General features: G+C 43.0%; 1 protein-coding gene and 1 pseudogene across 1 annotated transcript; one reads left to right on the top strand and one right to left on the bottom strand.

Moving 5' to 3' along the window:
• Positions 1 to 133: 133 nt before the first annotated feature.
• LOC136473477 (2-methylene-furan-3-one reductase-like) lies at positions 134 to 19,879 on the top strand (annotated as a pseudogene).
• A 90-nt stretch (positions 19,880 to 19,969) lies between these two features.
• Positions 19,970 to 24,132, bottom strand: LOC136473476 (phosphoglucan phosphatase LSF1, chloroplastic-like). The gene is made up of 10 exons (XM_066471117.1): positions 23,702 to 24,132; positions 23,465 to 23,568; positions 22,348 to 22,801; positions 22,131 to 22,202; positions 21,883 to 22,004; positions 21,246 to 21,461; positions 21,029 to 21,137; positions 20,764 to 20,876; positions 20,489 to 20,636; positions 19,970 to 20,289 (listed from the first exon to the last, which is right to left on the bottom strand). Exons 1-10 carry the CDS (start codon positions 24,011 to 24,013, stop codon positions 20,167 to 20,169), a joined length of 1,773 nt encoding a protein of 590 aa, XP_066327214.1. The 5' UTR covers positions 24,014 to 24,132; the 3' UTR covers positions 19,970 to 20,166.
• Positions 24,133 to 25,364: the final 1,232 nt, after the last annotated feature.

Here is a 25,364-nt window from a genome sequence, read left to right as displayed (position 1 = left end):
ATAATACTTTTCAGTAATTTATCCCATTTTTTATGGAGTGTTCACAATATTCATAGCCTATGACACCTCCGAAGCTATTCTCCTAGCGACGGCCACGGCCACGGCCGTGGTGTCGACAGAGGTGCCCGGGGAGATGAAGGCCTAGGTGTACCACACGTACGGGGACGCCAGCGTGCTCAAGCTCGACGAGGCCGCGGCTGTGCCAGCCGTGGCCAAGGACCAGGTGCTCGTCAAGGTCGTTGCCGCGGTGCTCAACCCCGTTGATGCCAAGCGACGGGCCAGCAAGTTCTAGGCCACCGACTCCCCTCTCCCGGTCTGATGATGATCAGCTGCTATCCTCGTCTCGTCTTGCAAATCGAAAATCCATTTTTTCTTCTTTTGATTTTGTGCACTGTGTTAAAAGTGAATAGAATGAACATGATTTTGGGAACCACTATTGCTTTCATTGATCTCTTAGATTATATACAAGTGAAGGGTTACGTTGTACGGACGCCATACGGACATGACTGTTCGGCAAAAAGCAATTATTCACTAGAATAGTCCACTACCGAAGGGACATGCCCCTTCATAGTGCTAACTGCTTATACTAACTAACTGCTAATTCTCTTCATCTGTTGATGAGATCACTGGTGTCTGTTAGGAATAGACACCATTTCATAACACTCTCCCTTGATCGAATCTTCTTTGAGATCAATGCAGTTGTATGCTTGGATTCCTCGAAAAACCATGTGGGAAAAATCTGAGGAATATGTATGTATAGATATGCTATAAAAACTCCTTTAAACCTTATAGGAAAATAAGGAGAAAATAGCATATATGAGTGTGATTTAAATAAACCATTATGTCATTGGTATCCCATTCCTAGTGGGGAAAAATATAGGAGATACGACATATAGATTACTCCCCCAAAAACCATTTATGGAAAAATATGAGGAGCACTATAAAGTGATATGTCGCTAAAACTCCTGTAAAACCCAGTGGGAAAATTAGGAGAAAATATGACGACATATTATTGGTATTGCCTCTTGGATAACTCAACTGAAAAACCTTTTTCGGGGAAAAACCATGGATGAATTGTGAGGGCAATATGTGTCTTTGATATTTCACATGGAAACCCCAGTGGAGAAAATTGGAAATATGACACATGCTTATGTTAATATTACCTCATTAAAAACTTTAACAAGAAACCTTGTAAGTAAAACTTGTGAAAGAAAAGAGTATAATATGATGCTGGTATAGGTCAACATTTAGGAGATGTCTCCCCTTGATTCTGGCAAATCTCGAAGTCGCCGCATACCAATTCCATGCACCAATTTTTGAAACACAGAAGTTGGTAAGGACTTAGTAAATAGGTCAGCGAGATTATCACATGACTTGATTTGCAAGATGTTTATTTCCCCATTTTCTTTTAATTCATGGGGACAAAATAGTTTAGGAACAATATGCTTAGTGATATTGCTCTTTATGTAACCTGATTGCATCTGTGTAACACAAGCGAAATTATCTTCATAGATAATTGTAGATGATTCAATTGAACCAATACCACATGACTGTTGTATGTGGTTAATCATTCTGCGAAGCCATACACATTCTCGTGATGCCTCGTATAGAGCAATAATTTTAGAATGATTAGTAGAAGTCGCTGTCAGAGTCTGCTTAGAAGACTTCCATGAAATAGTTGTACCTCCATGTAGGAATACAAATCCTGTTTGGGATTTTTCGTTATGAGGATCAGATAAGTAACCTATATCAGTATAACCAATCATACTGGGATCATGATTTTTCTTAAAGAATAAACCAAGATCCTTTGTGCCATTAAGGTATCTAAGGATACACTTCGCTCCCATCCAATGACGGCGAGTTGGGTCTGCACTATGCCTAGCTAGTAAGTTCACTACAAATGCGATATCAGGCCTGGTGCAATTTGTAAGATACATAAGTGTGACAATGACACTGAGATATGGGATCTCTGGTCCCAACATCTTTTCCCCAATATCCCATGGTCTAAATGGATCTTTCCCTATTTCTAAGGAACAAACAACCATTGGAGTTTTATTAGGGTATGATTTATCCATATTGAATTTCTCTAATATTTTTTGGATATAGGCTGATTGATGCACTAAAATTCCTAAAAGATGGTGCTCAAGTTGTAAGCCTAGGCAATACTTGGTCTTACCCAAATCCTTCATCTTGAATTCCGTCTTTAGATGTTTGTGTGCTTCATCTATATCCTTTGGGCTGCCAATGATATTTAAATCATCAACATACATGGATATAATACAAAATCTCGTTCCAGATTTCTTAATGAAAACACATGGACAGTTATCATTGTTAGTGTATCCTTTCTTTAGAAGGAATTCCCTCAGTCGGTTGTACCACATTCGTACCGACTGCTTCAAGCCATATAATGACTTGTAGTTTTACACAATACATGTTGCGATTTGCGTTTGGATTCGGAATTTGGATTCCATCGGGAACCTTCATGTATATGTCCGAATCAAGTGACCCATATAGATATGCTATCACCACATCCATCAACTACATAGATAGATGATTTTGAACTGCCAGTGATATTAAGTATCAGAAAGTAATTCCACTCATTACTGGAGAATAGGTTTCATTGTAATCAATGCTGGGTCTCTGCGTGAACCCTTGTGCTACTAGCCTCGCTTTATATCTCACCACCTCATTGTTCTCATTCCGTTTCCAGACGAAACCCCATTTAAAGCCTACAAGAAAGACTTTGGAAGGTGTAGGTATTGCAGATGTGAATACCCCTCTTCTAGTGAGCGAAGCTATCTCAGCTTGAATTGCTTCTTTCCATTGAGCCCAGTCTGAGCACTTTTTGCACTCTGCCATAGTCTTGGGATCTGGATCATTGAGAAATATTTCTGCAATTGCTGTGGAGAAGTACATGTCGACAACAGTAGTCTTACGATCGTATGATTCTCCAGAATCTATGTAATTGATAGAAATTTCTTTCACCCCATTATTTGACTCAACATTTCCCAAAACTATGGAGTCAGGGTGTTCCGATATCCCAGGATCAGAATTTGGATGCACCATTGATCCAAGTTGTGGATTTGGTCCTAATGTTGGATTTTTATCCACTATTGGGTGTCTACCAACTTGAGATTGGCTTGGATTTACTGATTTAGAGGATTTAGTCCTCGATATCTTCGGACGCTTACTTGTAGCATTATCCTTAGGAGCGGCTGTACTTCTCCCCCTCTTCTTTGGAAGTGGGAGTTGAATGGTTTTTATTGGTACCTCCACTCTTTCAGGCGCATTGCAAACAGGATAAGAGGATTTAGTGACACCCTTATAATCAGTAAATGCTTTTGGCAGGTTATTTGCAATATGTTGCAAGTTTATGATTTTCTGAACTTGTTCAGTTTCTAGAGTACGTGGATCTGAGGGGGGAATGCCTTGGGCATTCCAGATGATTTCCTGGTATTCGTTTTGGTACTTGAAATCTCCCCCCTAATGTCGGGAAATAGTCCTCATTAAATATGCAGTCAGCGTATCGGACCATGAATAAGTCCCCTGTAAGAGGCTCGAGGTAGTTGATAATTGATGGAGATTGATATCCCACATAGATACCAAGTTTCTTATGTGGGCACATAGAAGTACGCTTAGGCAATGAGATCAGTACGTATACAACGCAACCGAATTTTCGCAGATAGGAAATATTTGGCATGTTCCCATGTATTAATTGTAATGGGGAGACTATGTGATATGCAGTTGGTCGTAATTGAATTAAGTCTATGACAGAACTGCCCAATTTATACAAGATCAAGTACGGTTGTCCCCGTTAACACGTTGACACACCCATACTTTCACTCATATAAACCCGGTAGTCCACCGAGTGTCCCGAAAGACCTCGGTAAATCAACATCACAACCAAGATCGTGTGATTAAGCAAATACACATCACATACATCGGGTTGCAGCAGAAATAATATTACAAAGGGGTTAACAAATAATAGTACAAGTTTGGGTTTCAAAACTGATTAGTAAAAACAACACATTAATATAAGTTTCAAATATATGGCTAGCATAGTGACATCATCCGACAAAAGCATATAGATGAGAAGTAAGTATAGAATCACCGAGCCCACCGGTGGTTAGCCACCATCATCAACAGGTCGAGAACATCACCTGCAACAAGGTGGGATAAACCCTGAGTACTCGAATGTACTCAGCCAGACTTACCCGTCGTAAACCAGAAATAAAATGACACCAAGGATTATGCAAGGCTTTCTTTAGTGGGCTAGCTGACTTATTTGCGAAAAGCATAAGCTATCATGAAGAAACCATTTTAAGTATTTTGCATCATCTTTATTATGACCTATCTATCTAGGTAAGCACCTGTACTATAGCAATCACTTGATTAACCAATAACATCTAGTTACCAATTTAGATTTAGCATATCCCATACCATCCAGATAACCATCATTGTTCCATAATAATTACTACGATGCAGTAACTCGAGTCAAGTGCTCACTATCCAGGAGCGATGGCGATTCGAATCGATTCCTAACCAGCTGGTGATTTATTCCTTACACAAACCTCACTCACCCGCTAAAGTGAGATATTGATCACCGAGTCAACTTTCTAGGAATCTCAAGTTTGCTAGGAACCACATGTACCCGGGGGCCGACCGACTGCACTTTGGTCTTATCATCTCGCCCCCGTGTCCTACCACACCTGCTCTGGCATAGTGCGCTGCGGGCAATCTACTCGGCCCAAAAAATCTCCCAGCTTCGTGGTCGGAAGGTACTATATCCGGCCAGCTAAATGTAAGGCATGCGTTCAACATGACTCAAGGCCCAACAACGGTCGGTCCTTAATCGACACAGACAAAAACTAACAGCACCCCAGAACCCTGTCTGGTTGCCTCCAACTTTTTCCGTCCGGTCTCCAATTATCCATCACACATGGTTAATTCCAGGATATCATTCTTTCCATAGCTAAATTCTTCCAGTAACCACCTATAAATGTAGGTGACCGGATATCACCAATCGCTACCGGTCTAAGCAAGGCTAAGAAGTTATTCGATCCTAACCTAATAGGGTAAAAAGGTAATAAGGTAGGCAAGGATAGTAATAAATGCATCAACGGTTTCAATCAACTCCTACAACTTAAAGCAACAATATATAACTCATATATAGAAAGAATTGCTTTTATAAATTAGGAGACTTATAATGCTCCGGGGCTTGCCTGGGATCCGACACAAGTCAGTTCAGTTAGCTTGCACCATCCTGGTGACATCTCCAGTTCTAGCACTTGCTTAGTCCTTCCATCTTCGGAATAGAACCATCAAACACCGTCTTCGGGTTTGGCTCCAACATCACGTCCTTCACGTGGTTCATCTAGCGTACCTAGATGAGATGCAATATGCAAGTGCATAAATATGAAGAATAGTACCATGAGACACATCACAAAATAGCAAGCAAGACAAGCATAGTTTACACTAACACACTTAAGTACTTTGCGATGCTTAACTTAAACATCACACAATCTATCATGCTAAGATGGCAAAGAAGACGACAACACCAATCATGACACAAGTTTCCCAAGATCTCAAGTGCTCTAACTCAGTCATCATTCAAGGCATACGTCGCACTTAACAATATACAAGCAAGCACTATAATTGGAATCTGCCAATTTCTGGACATGCAAACAGAAGCTACAAGATTTAGCTATAACTGGAGTTACATAAATCCAAATGACTTGCAAGAAGACATTATGGAAAGCTTAAGAAATTTTCTACAATTCATCTTTAATCATCGTAGCATGATTCTCAAGTTAACTAAGTCAAATATATCTATTTACAGAAACTGGTCCACAATTGACAGAAAACAGCCATTTCTGAAACCCAACTTTAAACAGCTGTAATTCTTAAACTACTTGGCCAAATGACACCAAATTTTAATAGAAGCTAGATACATGAATTATCTACAACTTTTGTATAAACAAGTTTCACAACAAAGCACATTATCATGAAGAACTTTGCTAAGTTCCCAGATCTGTCCATAAACCACATCGGCAAGAAAATAATTATTAACTTATGTTGCAAATACATAATTAGGTAAAACCAACTTTACCAACATGTCACACATGACTAAATAACACCAGAAAACCTAGTGTCCATGACCAAATAAATTCTTTTAATGCATTTCTTAATTTATTTTAGATAACAAGGTGACTTAATGAACATATACCAAAAGTGCACAATAACTTCTACAAAAATTACAGTGGCTCACATATCCTCTCAATAGTCTACTGTACAAATTTCACTCCATTTGGATATGTATAGCAACCTCTATGAAAAAGACAAGTTGCTAAAGCAAGAACTCATGTGAGAACAAGATAAACCAATAACTCACTCATACTTCATCCAATACTCATGAAATTTTTACCACACATCAACTATCACATGAGTAGCATGCCACAAAAATTTCACTTCATTTGGAGCCCTAGATCTACAGTTATGAAAAATAACAAATTCAACTAGCATTACAACCTTACTGCACAAATCTATTTTTACCGCAAAATATTTAAACTAAAACATGCCATATTATAGATCCACTGCATAGACAATTTCACAAGGATTCCAAAAAGTCCTCATTTACTATTTTATGAATTTTCTACGATTTACTATGAATTTCCAAAGTTCCTGCAAAATAATTACAAACCAGTCCTTACGGCACTATTCACATGAGTCACAGTTTCTGCAGAAAGGCCCTTCTCTTTTCTCAAATTCTAGCACGAAGCCCCTGGTCGGAAAACATAGCAGAGGATGGCTGGACTCACGGCTTCGGCCGGCTGAGGCGGCGCCGACGGCTGTGGAGTCGCGGTGAAGCATCCCCATCGCTGGGAGCACTCAAGGGAGGGGACAGCTCCACCGGAAGCTGCCCCAAGAGGCTCACCCACATGCACGCATGGCGATGACAGCTGCGGCCCGACGCTGGTGCGGCTTCGGCCTCCATGGGCCCGGAGAGTGCGCACAGGAGGAGGAACAAGGTAAGGCGGACGCGGTATTGCTTAGCTTGGCCTGCAACCGAATACAACAACGAGAATCAGCAGCGTGGCCGCGAGCTCTGGAGCTCGGCCATGGCGGCCGTGCTCTGGCATGTGCGGCGGGAGCGAGAGAAGGCAGGCAGGAGGTGAATGGAGAGCGGCGAGTGAGCAGAGGAGGCTCGGGCATCTGCATTTGGGGTGTAGGGGGCCGGGCGGCGTGTGGCGATGGAGAGGGCGCGTGGCGTTCATGCAAGAAGGCCACACGGCATATCGTCGAACACGTGGTGCGCGTAGAAGTGAGCAGAGCGGGCGTCAGTTCTGGCTGGCTACAGGCCGAATTAGTTACTGGGCCTAAAACAAAGTTTGAAGCCTGCGAGCTGCTCTACATTTTTCATTTAGAGACCAAGGTCATTAGAGCTCTTCAACAGCGGGTAATTAGGCCACAAACTGGCAGTGTCAGCGCCTTGATAACGGTCACGGAAATTCACTTTCGGAAGTCAAAACTCGATCAAACTCAGTGCAACTTTTTGCATGCTCTTCTCCATAATATAACCTTCAACTTTTATTTTTGGACCAACTCAAGTTGCTTAACGAATTTCGGAGAACGCGGAATGCCAACGTCGTTGCTTAGCGAAACTCCAGACTTAGAATATTTCTAAGTGCTGAAAACAACAGCAAATTCGATCTTGTGACCTTGATTTGACTTACTTCCAAGCTGATCTAGCTCTTAGTCCAAAAACAAAGTTTGTTCTACTCTACCCAATCTTCAACTTTTATTTAAGGTGCAACTCCATGCAAGCACTGTAAGTGGTTGGTCAACATAGGTCAAAGTATCGTCACTATAAAGCTTAAATTAGAGTTATTGACCGATTGAGGCATTTTCTTGACTTCTCCTCAACATGAACCTTTCATGACTTTTGTTGTAGAGTTTATCTAGAGTCATTTGGGCAAGGTTGCAAGGTTTGATTGATGACCTACATTTCCATTCACTTAATAGTGCAGTTCAGGCACTTAGTAAAATCATTCCAATAAGGATATAACTTATCATTTCATGTGACTTTTTGATTCCAAACTTCATGAAACTTTTCCAGTGATCCATATAGATGGGTATTGATGTGAGACACATAAAAATATTCCAATAACACCAGCCAAGCATATATCTTGAAATGGGCCTATATGTAAAGCAAGGGTGCAATATCCGAGTTTAGGTTGGGGCTTATTTCCATAGGTTTGACCTTGACATCTCCAACACCACTTAACATGTCATGGTTGAGCTTAAACCCGTTGCTTAACTAGTGACAAACACCTGGGGTGTTACAGCCCTCCCCCCTTAAAGGAATCATGTCCCGAGATTCGATGCGAAAGACTTTTAAGGGAAGAGAAACATGTCATCCAGTTTCCAACATCAGTGATTGCATTAGGCTACTTAACTTCGGAGCATCAGAGAGGCTAATTTGGTCATGACACTTTATGATACTTGCACTTCGTCGTAAGCTGTTGTCTGAAGAATTTCCTTCTTTGGCCTTCATGAAGTATTGTTACTTTGGGAGGAATCCAAGATAGCAATGTCCTATGTACTTCATCCTTGATGTACGAAGAGCGATACAAATGTAGACTAAATACTTGTAGCATCTACTTCCCTAGTGGATACAGCACATACCATATGGACTTTGCACTAGATGATAATCTTCTAAAGGATACTCGTTGCAATGGTTCCATGTGTGCAGTTCTCTTTCTCTAATAACAATATTGTATGGTCTGAGTCTGCCGAGTGAGTGGTAAACATAGTAGCTGACTCTGTCGGCTCATCGTTCTCGATGATCATTCCTTAGGGAGCCTTCGTATCCAAGTTGCAACAGTGATCTGGGTTGAATCTGATGCAACCTCTTGGGTAAAAACACATATAAGGTACCAAAGGCATGTCAGCATTAGAGAACCATTGATGCAGAAAGATGTTAGCATGGCTTGGAGGACAACACAAGTTGCAAGTAATCATAAAACTAGGGACTAGTTCACTACCAAGCAGGTTGAGTACAATTTGCCTTCGTGGTGCAGTTGCACAACAAGTTGGGTTGACTTACATCGTAGCAAAACCAGCCTTCTTACTACATTTGTCGTCAAGGCTTCCATTCTAAGGCCAATCAATATCTCAAAAACCATAATCCGAAAATCTGCGGTTTAACACCCTTCCAATCTATTTTTGACTTGCAACGGCACAAGTTGACTTGTAGAACATCTTGACTGCTCAACTATTATCGATACGAGAGGACAAAGGTACGGCACAAACATGGGTGCAAGGAGTCTTCTCTAGGGCATGGAGGGTTGTCTAACAGCGATACACCTACAAGTTGTAATTCCTTGGCATGAATTACAAACACAACCGTCTAATGCAAATGATGATCGCAGTCACAGCGAAATTGCAGATTCTATACCTTTTTGTTTGTTGTTCATAACTCACAATCTACAGCTCCATTATGCATGAATTTTGGTAGGCATACAGATCCATGAGTCTTCTAAATACTCACCAAAATTCAACTCAAATGGACACCGTTTGACCATCCAAACAATTCATCTACCAAAACTGTTGTGTTCTGAAATGGCAGCAAACCGAGCCGACAAGATATCTCTTAAATCCGATGTTTTACTCAACCAATACCAAACCAACTTAAGACATTGAAGGGTCCTAAGCAAGGAATGAGATCACCAAGTTTGGGGTCAATCCAACTTCGTTTGAGTCACTAATCGCCGGCTTGAAGATAACCGGTTTAGTGCCACAAAATCTGGACAGATTTCGTGTCCTCCCTTTTCTTCGCTCCACACGTTGAGGTGTGCGTTTGGCACTCTCTAATCTTTCTCATAGTAGCAGCAGCTTTTCTCTAGCCAAGGATGGAGGCTATAGTCTTCCTACCATGCTTCTTAGGTAACAATTTCCGTCGTTGATCTAGATACCAAATTGACGATGCACAAGCATTGGACTTGTGGCTGTTTTCACAGGGCACAAAACATTATTCCACATGTAGGGCATTTCTACATAGACAAGGAACCATTCCTATATATCCTTCGGCACTTCATTCAATAGAGTCCGGACACATGTGTTAGTGGCACCTTGGGGCACAAAGATGCTGACTAAAAACTAGGGACATGCTTTCGCTAGCTCCTACCTAGCCGATACCACGTCTTGTACTATATACGTGATTGTCAAAGATGGAATTGACTTGACAGCACATTTGGAGAAGAAGTAGCACTTGCATTGCGGGGCCAGGTTTGCTGTTTCCTTGATCAACATTGTTCTATGAGATCTGGCCTTCATAGTTACCAAATAGTCGTTACCTAACTGAAGACTAACTTTCCTACTGGTAACAAATTAGTTGTCCCTCAACACTAAAAAGGTTCCAAATCTTCACTCTTGATAATAAAAATTTTGGTTGAAGCCTACCAATGGTCGCCATTGAAGTCAGCAGAGAGGGGTCACACCAAAGAAGGTCGGTTCGTCTACGTCATCCTTATGCACCTAAAGATTGAGAACTTGGACAGGAATCTCATATATACCAGGTGACCTATTACAGCACATAATCTCCTGGTCCATTTATCATCCAACTGATAACTTGTTCAACCTTAAGTGTGGTGCACCTTTCTGATCCAACGAAAATGACATAAGTTGCTCACTAGATGACCGACGTCATTACAGGGACAGTCACGTCGAGCAGAGTCACTTGTCTACCCTCTTGCAATCTGTTATGTTCCTGTTAGTGACCTGTTCTTCAAAGGTTAACCATTGGATGACTTCACAAGGGAGTCCTATTGCATCTAGTTCGACATATATATCTCTTGACATGATAAGGAGAGATAACCAAGGAAGAGCTCAAGTGAGAATAACATATCAGTGCAGTTCTACAATGGATCATGACTAGAAACCTCGATACCAACATGTGCCGAGTAGCACAGCCTTGTGTGTGCACCCACAGGAGGCTCTCGGTTTCGTCGCGGCACCACAGATCGCTAATCGTGGCACCATTACTGAACATATAACCTACAAGAAATCTCACATGGCACAAATTGGGTTGCATAGGAGCAAGCACTATGCGAAGGAGGGATAGCAAACAAAGGTAGTCACAAGGTTAGGAGTCAACAAGCAGGGGATCCGAAAATCAAAACACAACGCAAGAGAGCATAGCTTAATTGCCAAAGACAACTGAGCAGGGGACTTCTTGCCAAATTTCCATATACGTCTTGTGTCCACCAAGTGATTACCAAAACTTGGATGTGGTTATAGGATAGCGCTCTTCAACACTCGTATGCTTATCGAGGACAAAAGGGGTGATAACTATGGCACTAATTAGATAACAAGCATACATACCCACCACTTGGCTAAACTAGAGGACATTATAGGTTAAGCATGTAACCACAATTATTTCTAGCAAGGCTAAGCACACACTTTTCTCAAGCACTTCCTATTCAAGAAACATGGAACAAGGCATTCTTGTTTAACTCCGCACAAGGAAGATAGTGCAATACATCGATCACAAGTTACTTAGTACTTTAAACAAAGGAAGGGAAGCATATTTATGCACAAGCACAATCATGATGCATGCTCGTCCTATTCGTCCTCACGAAATTGCCAGCCTAAGGTGGCAATCACGTTCTATGTCGGTGGCATAACACATACTCTCTCGATATATAGCTAGTCGTCAGCTACATTCAATCTATGCATTCGTGGTTAGCGTACCTGTAGGCAAATTCATTGCAGCCCATCTCCACAAAGAGATAAATAAGCACACAATAAAAGCAGTAAACTAAGATACTCTCCATATATACATCCCCAGATGTATATACTTTGATATCCATAGCTACCCGATACATATACCCGCAATTAAGTACCTTCATATATACATGTGCGTAACATGTAAATATTCCAGTAACCACAGCTAACTCTCCCTTAGACCGACAGTTGGACGGACATGCTCTCACAACTCACACTTACCTGGACATAGAGGCAATTGATCCATACATTACCATTCAAGCGAATAGCATCCATACAATAGCACGCCGTATGGACGATGAAAGAAAAATTGCAATAAAGTACATCCCTTAAAGTTAGTACTTAGATAGCCACCTAATAGTCCTTAACTGGGCATAAAGGAAGATGTCGCTAGCATAGTTTTACAAATAAGTTTTGACAAATTTGCCTGTAGCTAAAGTTTTAGTTAAAATAGACTTTTTTAAAACCAAAGCTTGACTTTTAAAACTATGTACCTGACAGTATTATGCTTAATCTCGCTCTGATACCAACTGTGACAGAACCGCCCAATTTATACAAGATCAAGTACGGTTGTCCCCACTAACACGTTGACACACCCATACTTTCACTCATATAAACCCGGTAGTCCGCCGAGTGTCCCGAAAGACCTCGGTAAATCAATATCACAACCAAGATCGCGTGATTAAGCAAATACACATCACATACATCGGGTTGCAGCGGAAATAATATTACAAAGGGGTTAACAAATAATAGTACAAGTTTGGGTTTCAAAACTGATTAGTAAAAACTACACATTAATATAAGTTTCAAATATATGGCTAGCATAGTGACATCATCCGACAAAAGCATATAGATGAGAAGTAAGTATAGAATCACCGAGCCCACCGGTGGTTAGCCACCATCATCAACAGGTCGAGAACATCACCTGCAATAAGGTGGGATAAACCCTGAGTACTCGAATGTACTCAGCCAGACTTACCCGTCGTAAACCAGAAATAAAATGACACCAAGGATTATGTAAGGCTTTCTTTAGTGGGCTAGCTGACTTATTTGCGAAAAGCATAAGCTATCATGAAGAAACCATTTTAAGTATTTTGCATCATCTTTATTATGACCTATCTATCTAGGTAAGCACCTGTACTATAGCAATCACTTGATTAACCAATAACATCCAGTTACCAATTTAGATTTAGCATATCCCATACCATCCAGATAACCATCATTGTTCCATAATAATTACTATGATGCAGTAACTCGAGTCAAGTGCTCACTATCTAGGAGCGATGGCGATTCGAATCGATTCCTAACCAGCTGGTGATTTATTCCTTACACAAACCTCACTCACCCGCTAAAGTGAGATATTGATCACCGAGTCAACTTTCCAGGAATCTCGAGTTTGCCAGGAACCACATGTACCCGGGGGCCGACCGACTGCACTTTGGTCTTATCATCTCGCCCCTGTGTCCTACCACACCTGCTCTAGCACAGTGCGCTGCGGGCAATCTACTCGGCCCAAAAAATCTCCCAGCTTCGCGGTCGGAAGGTACTTTATCCGGCCGGCTAAATGTAAGGCATGCGTTCAACATGACTCGAGGCCCAACAATGGTCGGTCCTTAATCGACATAGACGGAAACTAACAGCACCCCAGAACCCTGTCTGGTTGCCTCCAACTTTTTCCGTCCGGTCTCCAATTATCCATCACACATGGTTAATTCCAAGATATCATTCTTTCCATAGCTAAATTCTTCCAGTAACCACCTATAAATGTAGGTGACCGGATATCACCAATCGCTACCGGTCTAAGCAAGGCTAAGCAGTTATTCGATCCTGACCTAATAGAGTAAAAAGGTAATAAGGTAGGCAAGGATAGTAATAAATGCATCAACGGTTTCAATCAACTCCTACAACTTAATGCAACAATATATAACTCATATATAGAAAGAATTGCTTTTATAAATTAGGAGACTTATAATGCTCCGGGGCTTGCCTAGGATCCGACACAAGTCAGTTCAGTTAGCTTGCACCATCTTGGTGACATCTCCGGTTCTAGCACTTGCTTAGTCCTTCCATCTTCGGAATAGAACCATCAAACACCGTCTTCGGGTTTGGCTCCAACATCACGTCCTTCATGTGGTTCATCTAGCGTACCTAGATGAGATGCAATATGCAAGTGCATAAATATGAAGAATAGTACCATGAGACACATCACAAAATAGCAAGCAAGACAAGCATAGTTTACACTAACACACTTAAGTACTTTGCGATGCTTAACTTAAACATCACACAATCTATCATGCTAAGATGGCAAAGAAGACGACAACACCAATCATGACACAAGTTTCCCAAGATCTCAAGTGCTCTAACTCAGTCATCATTCAAGGCATACGTCGCACTTAACAATATACAAGCAAGCACTATAATTGGAATCTGCCAATTTCTGGACATGCAAACAGCAGCTACAAGATTTAGCTATAACTAGAGTTACATAAATCCAAATGACTTGCAAGAAGACATTATGGAAAGCTTATGAAATTTTCTACAATTCATCTTTAATCATCTTAGCATGATTCTCAAGTTAAATAAGTCAAATATATCCATTTACAGAAACTGGTCCACAATTGACAGAAAACAGCCATTTCTGAAACCCAACTTTAAACAGCTGTAATTCTTAAACTACTTGGCCAAATGACACCAAATTTTAATAGAAGCTAGATACATGAATTATCTACAACTTTTGTATAAACAAGTTTCACAACAAAGCACATTATCATGAAGAACTTTGCTAAGTTCCCAGATCTGTCCATAAACCACATCGGCAAGAAAATAATTATTAACTTATGTTGCAAATACATAATTAGGTAAAACCAACTTTACCAACATGTCACACATGACTAAATAACACCAGAAAACCTAGTGTCCATGACCAAATAAATTCTTTTAATGCATTTCTTAATTTATTTTAGATAACAAGGTGACTTAATGAACATATACCAAAAGTGCACAATAACTTCTACAAAAATTACAGTGGCTCACATATCCTCTCAATAGTCTACTGTACAAATTTCACTCCATTTGGATATGTATAGCAACCTCTATGAAAAAGACAAGTTGCTAAAGCAAGAACTCATGTGAGAGCAAGATAAACCAATAACTCACTCATACTTCATCCAATACTCATGAAATTTTTACCACACATCAACTATCACATGAGTAGCATGCCACAAAAATTTCACTTCATTTGGAGCCCTAGATCTACAGTTATGAAAAATAACAAATTCAACTAGCATTACAACCTTACTGCACAAATCTATTTTTACCGCAAAATATTTAAACCAAAACATGCCATATTATAGATCCACTACATAGACAATTTCACAAGGATTCCAAAAAGTCCTCATTTACTATTTTACGAATTTTCTACGATTTACTATGAATTTCCAAAGTTCCTGCAAAATAATTGCAAACCAGTCCTTATAGCACTATTTATATGAGTCACAGTTTTTGCAGAAAGGCCCTTCTCTTTTCTCGAATTCTAGCATGAAGCCCCTGGTCGGAAAACATAGTAGAGGATGGCTGGACTCACGGCTCCGGCCGGCTGAGGCGGCGCCGACGGCTGTGGAGTCGCGGTGAAGCATCCCCATCGCTGGGAGCACTCAAGAGAGGGGACAGCTCCACCGGAAGCTGCCCCAAGAGGCTCACCCACATGCACGCATGGCGATGACAGCTGCGGCCCGACGCTGGTGCGGCTTCGGCCTCCATGGGCCCGGAGAGTGCGCACAGGAGGAGGAACAAGGTAAGGCAGACATGGTGGTGCTTAGCTTGGCCTGCAACCGAATACAACAGCGAGAATCAGTAGCATGGCCGCGAGCTCTAGAGCTCGGCCATGGCGGCCGCGCTCTGGCACGTGCGGCAGGAGCGAGAGAAGGCAGGCAGGAGGCGAATGGAGAGCGGCGAGTGAGCAGAGGAGGCTCGGGCATCTGCATTTGGGGTGCAGGGGGCCGGGCGGCGTGTGGCGATGGAGAGGGCGCGTGGCGTTCATGCAAGAAGGCCACACGGCATATCGTCGAACACGTGGTGCGCGTAGAAGTGAGCAGAGCGGGAGTCAGTTCTGGCTGGCTACAGGCCGAATTAGTTACTGGGCCTAAAACAAAGTTTGAAGCCTGCGAGCTGCTCTACATTTTTCATTTAGAGACCAAGGTCATTAGAGCTCTTCAACAGTGGGTAATTAGGCCACAAACTGTCAGTGTCAGCGCCTTGATAATGGTCACGGAAATTCACTTTCGGAAGTCAAAACTCGGTCAAACTCAGTGCAACTTTTTGCATGCTCTTCTCCATAATATAACCTTCAACTTTTATTTTTGGACCAACTCAAGTTGCTTAACGAATTTCAGAGAACGCGGAATGCCAACGTCGTTGCTTAGCGAAACTCCAGACTTAGAATATTTCTAAGTGCTGAAAACAACAACAAATTCGATCTTGTGACCTTGATTTGACTTACTTCCAAGCTGATCTAGCTCTTAGTCCAAAAACAAAGTTTGTTCTACTCTACCCAATCTTCAAATTTTATTTAAGGTGCAACTCCATGCAAGCACCGTAAGTGGTTGGTCAACATAGGTCAAAGTATCGTCACTATAAAGCTTAAATTAGAGTTATTGACCGATTGAGGTATTTTCTTGACTTCTCCTCAACATGAACCTTTCATGACTTTTGTTGTAGAGTTCATCTAGAGTCATTTGGGCAAGGTTGCAAGGTTTGATTGATGACCTACATTTCCATTCACTTAATAGTGCAGTTCAGGCACTTAGTAAAATCATTCAAATAAGGATATAACTTATCATTTCATGTGACTTTTTGATTCCAAACTTCATAAAACTTTTCCAGTGATCCATATAGATGGGTATTGATGTGAGACACATGAAAATATTCCAATAACACCAGCCAAGCATATATCTTGAAACGGGCCTATATGTAAAGCAAGGGTGCAATATCTGAGTTTAGGTTGGGGCTTATTTCCATAGGTTTGACCTTGACATCTCCAACACCACTTAACATGTCATGGTTGAGCTTAAACCCGTTGCTTAACTAGTGACAAACACCTGGGGTGTTACAAAGTCAGCAGCGTGTAAGACTGCATGACCCCAATATAAAGTTGGTAGGTTGCAATTTTGTAATAACGGTCTTGCAATGAGTTTAATTCTCTTAATAAGAGATTTTGCTAAACCATTTTGTGTATGGACATATGGGACAGAGTGCTGAACTTGAATTCCCAAAGCCATACAATAATCGTTGAAAGCTTTTGAGGAAAATTCAGCAGCATTGTCCATTCGAATTGATTGAATTTGATGTTCAAAATGATGTGCTCTAAGTCTAATAACTTGAGCAATAATTTTTGCACATGCATGGTTACGTGTGGACAAAAGACACACATGAGACCATCGAGTAGATGCATCTATTAGAACTATGAAGTACCTGAATGGCCCAGGCGTTGGTTGTATGGGGCCACAAATATCTCCTTGAATGCGTTCAAAAAAATTTAGTGGCTCATTTTGGATCTTAACGGGCGATGGCCGTACGATCAATTTCCCTATAGCGCATGAAGTGCACATAAAATCTGAAGATTTTGGGAATTTAGCAGTATTTAACTCACGACCTTTAGAATTGCTGATAATTTTTTACATCATCCCTATACCAGGATGGCCAAGGCGTTCATGCCAAATTTTGAATGTCAACATTCTAAAAAATTACCTTGTACGCAACATGCGGTACGGGTTTGATGTATGTGTAGTACAATCCGGACGGAAAAGAGAGAATTTTCTCAACAATTTATTTGCCATATCCGCTATTTTTAGTAACAAGGAGAATTTCCTCATTATTGTCATCACGGGTTTCTATATGAAAACCATTTTGACGGATATCTCTATATCTTAACAAGGTACACTTTGAATCAGGATACAATAATGCATCCTCAATTGTAATTTGGGTACCCATCGGGAGTACAATAGTGGCATGACCAGAGCCAGCTATTGTAGCATCGCGCCCGGCGATTGTCAAAATATTTTCTTGTCTTTTTGTAAGAGTTTGGAAATATTTTGTTTCTCTAAGTATAGAATTAGTGGTACCACTATCCACTAGGCATAATTCTTCCTCCATCAGATTGAACCCCGTAGAAACTATATATAAATAAAGAATTTGATATAAAACTCTTTGATGATATATAGAATACATACTTTATTTATTGAATATCAAATGTGTACAATACATCAATTATGTACAATACATTTATTCGGTATTCAAACTAAATAGTGATGACATTATTAAATATTTACAACATATAGGACATAAATTATTTTAACTATTATAATCACTAGGACATAAAGACATGAGAATCTAAGGGATTGGGAGCCTATTCAAAGTCTCCAAATATGTCGTTGGATGCATATTCCACGATCATATTCCCAGTATCAGCAAGATCCTCGCCTTCTCGTATGTTGTTGTTGCTTGGTTGTTGCGGCGAACACGAGGCCCAAGGCGCTCGAAGACGCTGCGGCGTTGTCCATGGTGGCCGTGGTGGCGGATCGAACCACGGCGAACTCCACCGACGCGGAGAAGGGCGAAGAACAGTTGACTAACAACATGTGACGGTAAGTCGATCCTTGCCATGCTTACCGATGAGGGTTTAGGGGCATGTGCCTCTGTCGTCGTCGTTCTCTTTCGCTTGTCCAGAAGAGCAAAAGTACTGATAACGTATTAAAAGTGAATAAAATGAACAAGATTTTGGAAAAAACCACTGTTGCTTTCATTGATCTCTTAGATTATATACAAGTGAAGGGTCGCGTTGTACGGACGTGACTGTTCGGCAAAAAACAACTGTTCACTAGAACAGTCTACTACCGAAGGGACATGCTCTTTCATAGTGCTAACTGCTTATACTAACTAACTGCTAATTCTCTTCGTCTATTGATGAGATCACTTGTGTCCGTTGGGAACAGACACCGTTCCGTAACACACTGAAACTACTGGGTTTCTGGGAGTGCTGAACTTGCTGATGCTGTGCACTGCTGCAGACCGTGCCGGGGGACGTGGCCGGCGTGGTCGTCAAGGTGGGCAGCCAGGTGAAGAAGTTGAAAGAAGGCGACGAGGTGTACTCAGCGAGAAGCCGCTGGAGGGGCCCAAGCAGTCCGGCTCGCTGGCGGAGTACACCGCCGTCGAGGAGAGGCTGCTGGCGCTCAAGCCCGAGGGCCTCGACTTCGCGCAGGCAGGCCGCCAGCCTGCCGCTCGCCGTCCAGACCGCCAACGGGGGCCTGGAGAGCGCGGGACTGTCCGCCGGCATGTCCGTCCTCGTCCTCGGTTGTGCCGGCGGTGTCGGCTCCCTTGCAATCCAGGTAAGATCTCATCAGAGTGCCAGACACTGAAACTTCACTGCACAGGCACCGGCTGCTGTTTGAATTCCAGCTCGATGTACTGTTGGGTACGTACGTTGTGAAGACTGAACTGAACATTCTTGCACAATGCTGCTCTTGTCGTGGATTGAAGCTAGCGAAGCATGTGTACGGCGCGTCCAAGGTGGCTGCGACGGCCAGCACCAAGAAGATCGAGCTGCTCAAGAGCCTGGGTGCCGATGTCGCCATCGACTACACTATGGACAACTTCGAAGAGCTGCCGGACAAATACGACGTTGTCTTGGACGCAGTCGGTAAGATAAGATCACCATCATCAAATGCATGCCCAGCACTCCAGCAGCCACCACAAAAAACACGTGACCCCCTCAGGCCTCGGCTGAGTCGATCTGTCCTTTGCGTTTCACCATGCACGCATAGGTTTCATTCATTTCAGGTCAGGGTGACAAGGCTGTCAAGGTAGTGAAGGCGGCAGCGTGGTGGTCCTCACCGGCGCCGTCAGCCCTCCAGGGTTCCGGTTCGTCGTCACCTCCAACGGCGCTGTCTTGGAGAAGCTCAACCCGTACCTCGAGTCAGGGAAGGTGAAGCCGCTCATCGACCCGGAGGGGCCGTTCGCCTTCTCGCAGGTTGTGGAGGCGTTCTCCTACCTTGAGACCGGGAGAGCAACCGGCAAAGTAGTCATCTCACCCATCCCATGAGAGCTGTAGATTGCAGAGCTTGTTCACTGGCCATTTGCGGGCCGGCCTCGGATTCTCAAGAGTGTCATATAGTCTGAAATGGAGTTCATTTAAGGTATACAGTCCATAGAATTACAGAGGTGTACATTGTGCTCATTGCTGAGCCACTTATCGACGTTCCAGGTTGTGTGTGAACGGATACATACAGTAAGAAGGCCCCTCTGTTGTTACATACACGATTTTTCTGTAGCTTCGAAAATTGCTGATCCTGGATGACGCTTGATTCCACTCGGAAAAGGATGACCCATCTACTGCTTTGGGGACAATCTGATTGGGCAGATTGCAAATGCCATGCGGCGTGCTGCAAACGCCAATGAAAACCGCTCGTCCTCTGTTAGCGCCCTTTCTATGACCTTAACAACAGTTGGATCCTGCCATGATAGATGCCAATATATTATAATATGATTGTTGGCTATAGTAAGCTACAGATTCTACTAAGTTTACACATTATTACCTAAAAAACTCATATAGGGTTTGATCAGCAAAAACATGAAAGAATGTTTAAATTGCAAAGTAAACAGGTCGGAAGTTCAATCAAGGTACTGAAGGCAGTGGATTGAGTTGACATACTTTTATGTGTAGCTGGCTTGGAGAAGGACGAATCCGAGCAATGTCACCTACTCTGATCACATTGTTGACATTCCCATGTTCGTCTGTTTCTGTAGGCAATGAAGTCGAATGCCTCCACTGGCCCCCAACTATAAACTTGTAATAGTACCTAAATGAGTATGGGGTTAGTTTCAGTTAACTCGATAAGTATCAGGAGCAAAGAGATCAGAAGATGGTGGGATAGACAGATGCTGTTTAATATCCTCAGCCACGAAAACAAGCAAGTGGCAACTTACTTTCCATGCCGAAGGCGAACTTCAGCCTCATATCTTGACCCACCCTTGTGGATGCATCTTATTTTGTCTTTCCAGTTACTTGTAAAATCTCCAACCAACTCTACATCCTCACCCTGGAGCCAATGTCACGTGCAACGGTGCAAGTCAACCCCCTCAAGTTATTGAATGTCAAGATCATAACATGAAGTCTCACACTGACTTGAACAAATGTTATCTATGCCAAATAATCACTCTTAAGTAACATTTTTGTATAAAAGGAACTTACCTCCCTACCACTGTTCCAAACGAAACATACTGAATGTGTGGGACTACCATCATGCCTTCCATTTTCAACTAAAGCAATAAGATCCCAAGTTGCCCAAACAATTGCAGCTCTGCATCATTAAACAATTTTTTAGTTCTCAGCAGTCACAATAAACAGGGTCCTTTTTGATTTAGCATCAAACAGATTGACTAATATAATGTTGCTCAACCATAATTACCTGTCAGGTCTACAAGAGTGCAAACCAGTGATGAACTTGTGAGCAATATGGAGAGGTGTATCTTGAACCCAGTGTAAGTATGATATCACGCATGCTGGTGATCTATCATATCCAGTGGTACAAGTCACATATATACGGTAGTTCTTCCTTATAAGACGCAACAGAAGACCAACACAGAAAGGAAGCTTCTTTCTTAGGTCCAAGGAATCAACCTCTCTGAAAACATCAAGCATCAGTAGTTAAATGACAATCAGATGATAGTAAGTTAGCAAGCCTATCATGTCTGCAAAACTAAGTAAAGATTTCACCAACAATTCATAGAGATCCTTTTTGTTCAGATAACTACTAGGGTGAAGTAGGATGAGCTGAGCTTATAACAGCCTAAAGAGACATAAAGCGCTTAAAACATTAATCCACACAACAACAAATAGTACACACCGAATATCAAGTACACAACAACAGTAGCCAAAGTATCACCGACATCGCTCTACAAATAAACGACAATTCGAACCTATATAAATTCTAGTCTTGTTTGTCACAGGATAAGGAAGCTACAGCTGGTTCAATATAACTATAGTGAAGAACTAGAATCAAACATTCTAAAGTTTATCTTCTAGATAGAGGCATTACAGCATACCGTATAGGATAGTTAACCATCAAGATGTTATTCTCATGACAAGAACTGTTGATTGTCTCAGAATTGATTCCCCAGTTAATGCGCTCACTTTCACTTTGGAAATTCAGAACAGCAGTGATACCCTGAAGCCTTTTGAAGTATCAGAAACTTAACTGAATTGTAACGTAAATGGGAGTATAAATGGAATGCAACAAATGTAAGCAAAAAGCACTAATCAGACAAGCTTGCAGCATATGTCAGGAACATACCATAGTTTCTGATAACATCTTCACATCTTTCTCTGTTTGTATACATGACCCAACAAATATTTGTTCTGTTATCTGCGAATATTTGTGTAAAACAAGTGCCATGGTTATTGGTATATATTGATAAGTAGTCCTCAGCTCTTGCAAGCACACATAGTATTGACACACCCTTTATGGATGTACATGTCTAAGAAAATTAACAGAAGCAGTCTTCCAGTACCTTACTATACTGCATACCCAGTGAATGATTATAGTACAGTTCACCCTTAGCACGGTCTAGTGCTTTAATGTACTCCTCCAAAGGAAAGCTACCATGTGCCCACTCAGCATTGACATCGTCTTCATCAGAATATAAACCAACAATCTCACTTATGCGATTGGCAAGGTTAGTGCTACTCTGATTGAGTCCACCTTTCTCATTAGACAGAAGAGCCCATCCTTGAGAACTTAACAACCTTGGGGAGAATACGGCAAAACCACATTTTCCATCCCCAGTAGAAGATCCATAAAGCTTTGTGGACCAAACAGCACTATTCCACGAGGCAACAGCAGCCCGCCCTCTGTTAAATAGAATGTGGTAATCTTCATTTTGATGCAACTGATGGATTGGAAAAGGAGCAAATGGTCTCTCAAGGACAAGGCTGCATGGTCCTGACTTGTCCCTCAGTGCAATCCTGGATACAAGTTAAAGAGAACATATGAATGAAGCGTAACCATGCAGTAGTTCCATCCGACGTTCTTGAATTTTTAAGGGAAATAAATCGTGTTCATTGAACTGCTAGATTGCTGGTATCTTAACTGTGAGGAAGGTGGTGCTCCAATGGGTATTGGACTATTGGGTAACACTTTGTCAAGCAATTAAGAAGTTTAAGGCTCATTTTAAAATCGCCAACTGCTACACTACTAAGTATATGTGCACTTCAATCATTCAATGTCTGGGAAAGCAAAGAGCTGAAAGCTGAAACTTCTTTGTTCAGTGCATCGGAGTACTGTTTGTGACATGAACTATTTACCCTAACAAAGAACCATTTCATTTGAGCCATTGAATAATTACTAAGCTTGATGAATAGTCCAGAAATTATTAGTTACAAGTCTATTTTAAGACTTATTTCGAATGTTGGAATTTCACTATACCAGGGTATAAAATATTTCATTGTTCAAACAGAAGAGGTAAAAAAACTCTAACATACAGTAACCAGGAAAGGCACTTCCGATCATAATAAGCAATCTTATATATGACACAGTGACCGAAAACGGCAGACGGGATGGTTCACTAAATTTCATAGAGACGCTAGTCTTTGGAAGAGTCAAACATAACGACATTACTGGTGCCGTACTCCGTGTCACCTAGGTCTTTGATGGTGACGAGGCCTTCGCCGTCGCCGCCCGCCTTCTTGAGCGTGTCGCCGACCATGATGATCCTGGACTTCTCGGCGTTCCCCTGCCACGCATCACCACAAGCAGTAGCCGGATGTCAATATGTCAGTCAGTCACTCGCCAATAGAAGGTCCTTAAACCCCGCCCGTCCGGGAAGGACTTCCTTCCCATTGCTCGCTCCCCGCTTAGTCACTTACCCCTTTCCTGAGGGAGTGGACGAAGACGCGTCCGTCGACGCCGAGGGCGAAGCGGACGCCGAGGGGCCGGTCGACAGCGACCATGTACTCGTTGAGCCGCATCGGCCCCGCGGGCCCACCCGGCTCCGCTCCTTCCGCCGCCGCCGCGACGACGCTCAAGCCCTTCCTCCTCCTGAGCCCCCGCTGCGCTCTGCCGGGGGAGGAGCAGAAGAAGGTGCGCGACGGCGCGCGTGGCCTGGGCGCCCGCGGGTCCGCCGATCCGGCGGCGCCAGTAATGGTGAGGGCCGGTGGGGTGAGTAGGTGGGGCGCCATGGGCGGCGCGTGATGGGGATCTCGTCGGCGGCGGGGCGGCGGTGGGGGGGCGCACGGGAAATGGCGGCACCGGGCACGGGATCAGAGGCGGACTGGAGTGGGCGTGCGGGGATGGGAAGTGTGTGGAACGGAACCAAAACTGAAAGCAAGTGGAGCTGTTTGGAAGTTTGCGCGCGTGGGAAGGGGGGAGCAGTGGGGGCCACGCCTCCGTGCAGTTCGCTTTGCGTGACATCCGACGTGGCGCCCCAGTGCGGGGCTCTCTCCTCTCGTTCTTGGCTTCTTGCCAAAGCGGAACAAAAATATTGTGACAGATCACAGACGTTAGTATAAACTTATTTCTCTGAATTTGAATAAACCTAAAATAAACTTATTTTTTATATTTTAGGATAAACTTTGCTTTCTATATCTTGGTCCTGAAAAATACCGTTCTAGCATAAAATCTTTTGTAGATTTATGGTGTATGTCGAGATTGAACTCTAGAGAGGAGCATCTGATTTAGAGTTGAAATCACCAGCGCTATGGACTAAACGGCCAATAGGTTCACTTATCCATCTTTCATCAAGTGCATACATGTCGGGAACTAATACTGGGGTACCCAGTGAGGTGGAACTAATAACCATAGAACGTTGACACTTTCGGTCAGACAAGAACGCTACTGCGCTTCTTGCCCGAACGACGGAAGATTGGTCCTGCCTCGCCCAACCCCCGAGGGCTAGACTCCGTCTCGCCCGATGGCTAAGAGCTGGCTCCGCCTCGCCCGACGTCCGAGGGCGGACTCCGTCTCGCCCGACCCCCGAGGGCTAGAATCTGCCTCGCCCGACGCCCAAGGGCGGGCTCCGCCTCGTCCGGCGGCTGAGGGCTAGCCCCGCCTCGCCCGACGTCTGAGGGCAGGCTCTGCCTCGCCCAACGACTGCACCCTGATCCTTCATAAAGACGAGCACAAGGTACGACAGGACATTCGAGTCAACCGCAGTATCGAGGGCCATGCCCTGTACGCCTGCAGGAAGGCACCGTCGGGATACGATGGGACAGACGCTTTAAGCCCTTTCTGACCTAACAGTGCCCGAACAGTGTTGTAGGCGCCGACTTTTGTCCCACAGTGTTGTAGACGCCGCCATCAGTCCTCGGACACGGATACTAACACAAGCATGCGACAAACACTATGATCCAAGATAGAATTCACATCACCTATAGTGACGGACGTAGGGTCACTTCCCCGTCTACTCCCCGAAGGGTCGCAGCTTGGCCCTCTGACACGCCACACCATCCGCCGGCGTAGGATGGGACGTACCCACTTGCTGACAGAATCCAGGGCACGGCCCTATAAGGATCAGCGAACACGCCATCCATG

The sequence above is a fragment of the Miscanthus floridulus genome, chromosome 8 (genome assembly GCF_019320115.1).
Source record: "Miscanthus floridulus cultivar M001 chromosome 8, ASM1932011v1, whole genome shotgun sequence".
Classification (NCBI taxonomy): domain Eukaryota; kingdom Viridiplantae; phylum Streptophyta; class Magnoliopsida; order Poales; family Poaceae; genus Miscanthus; species Miscanthus floridulus.
This window is presented reverse-complemented; position numbering and strand designations above follow the sequence as displayed.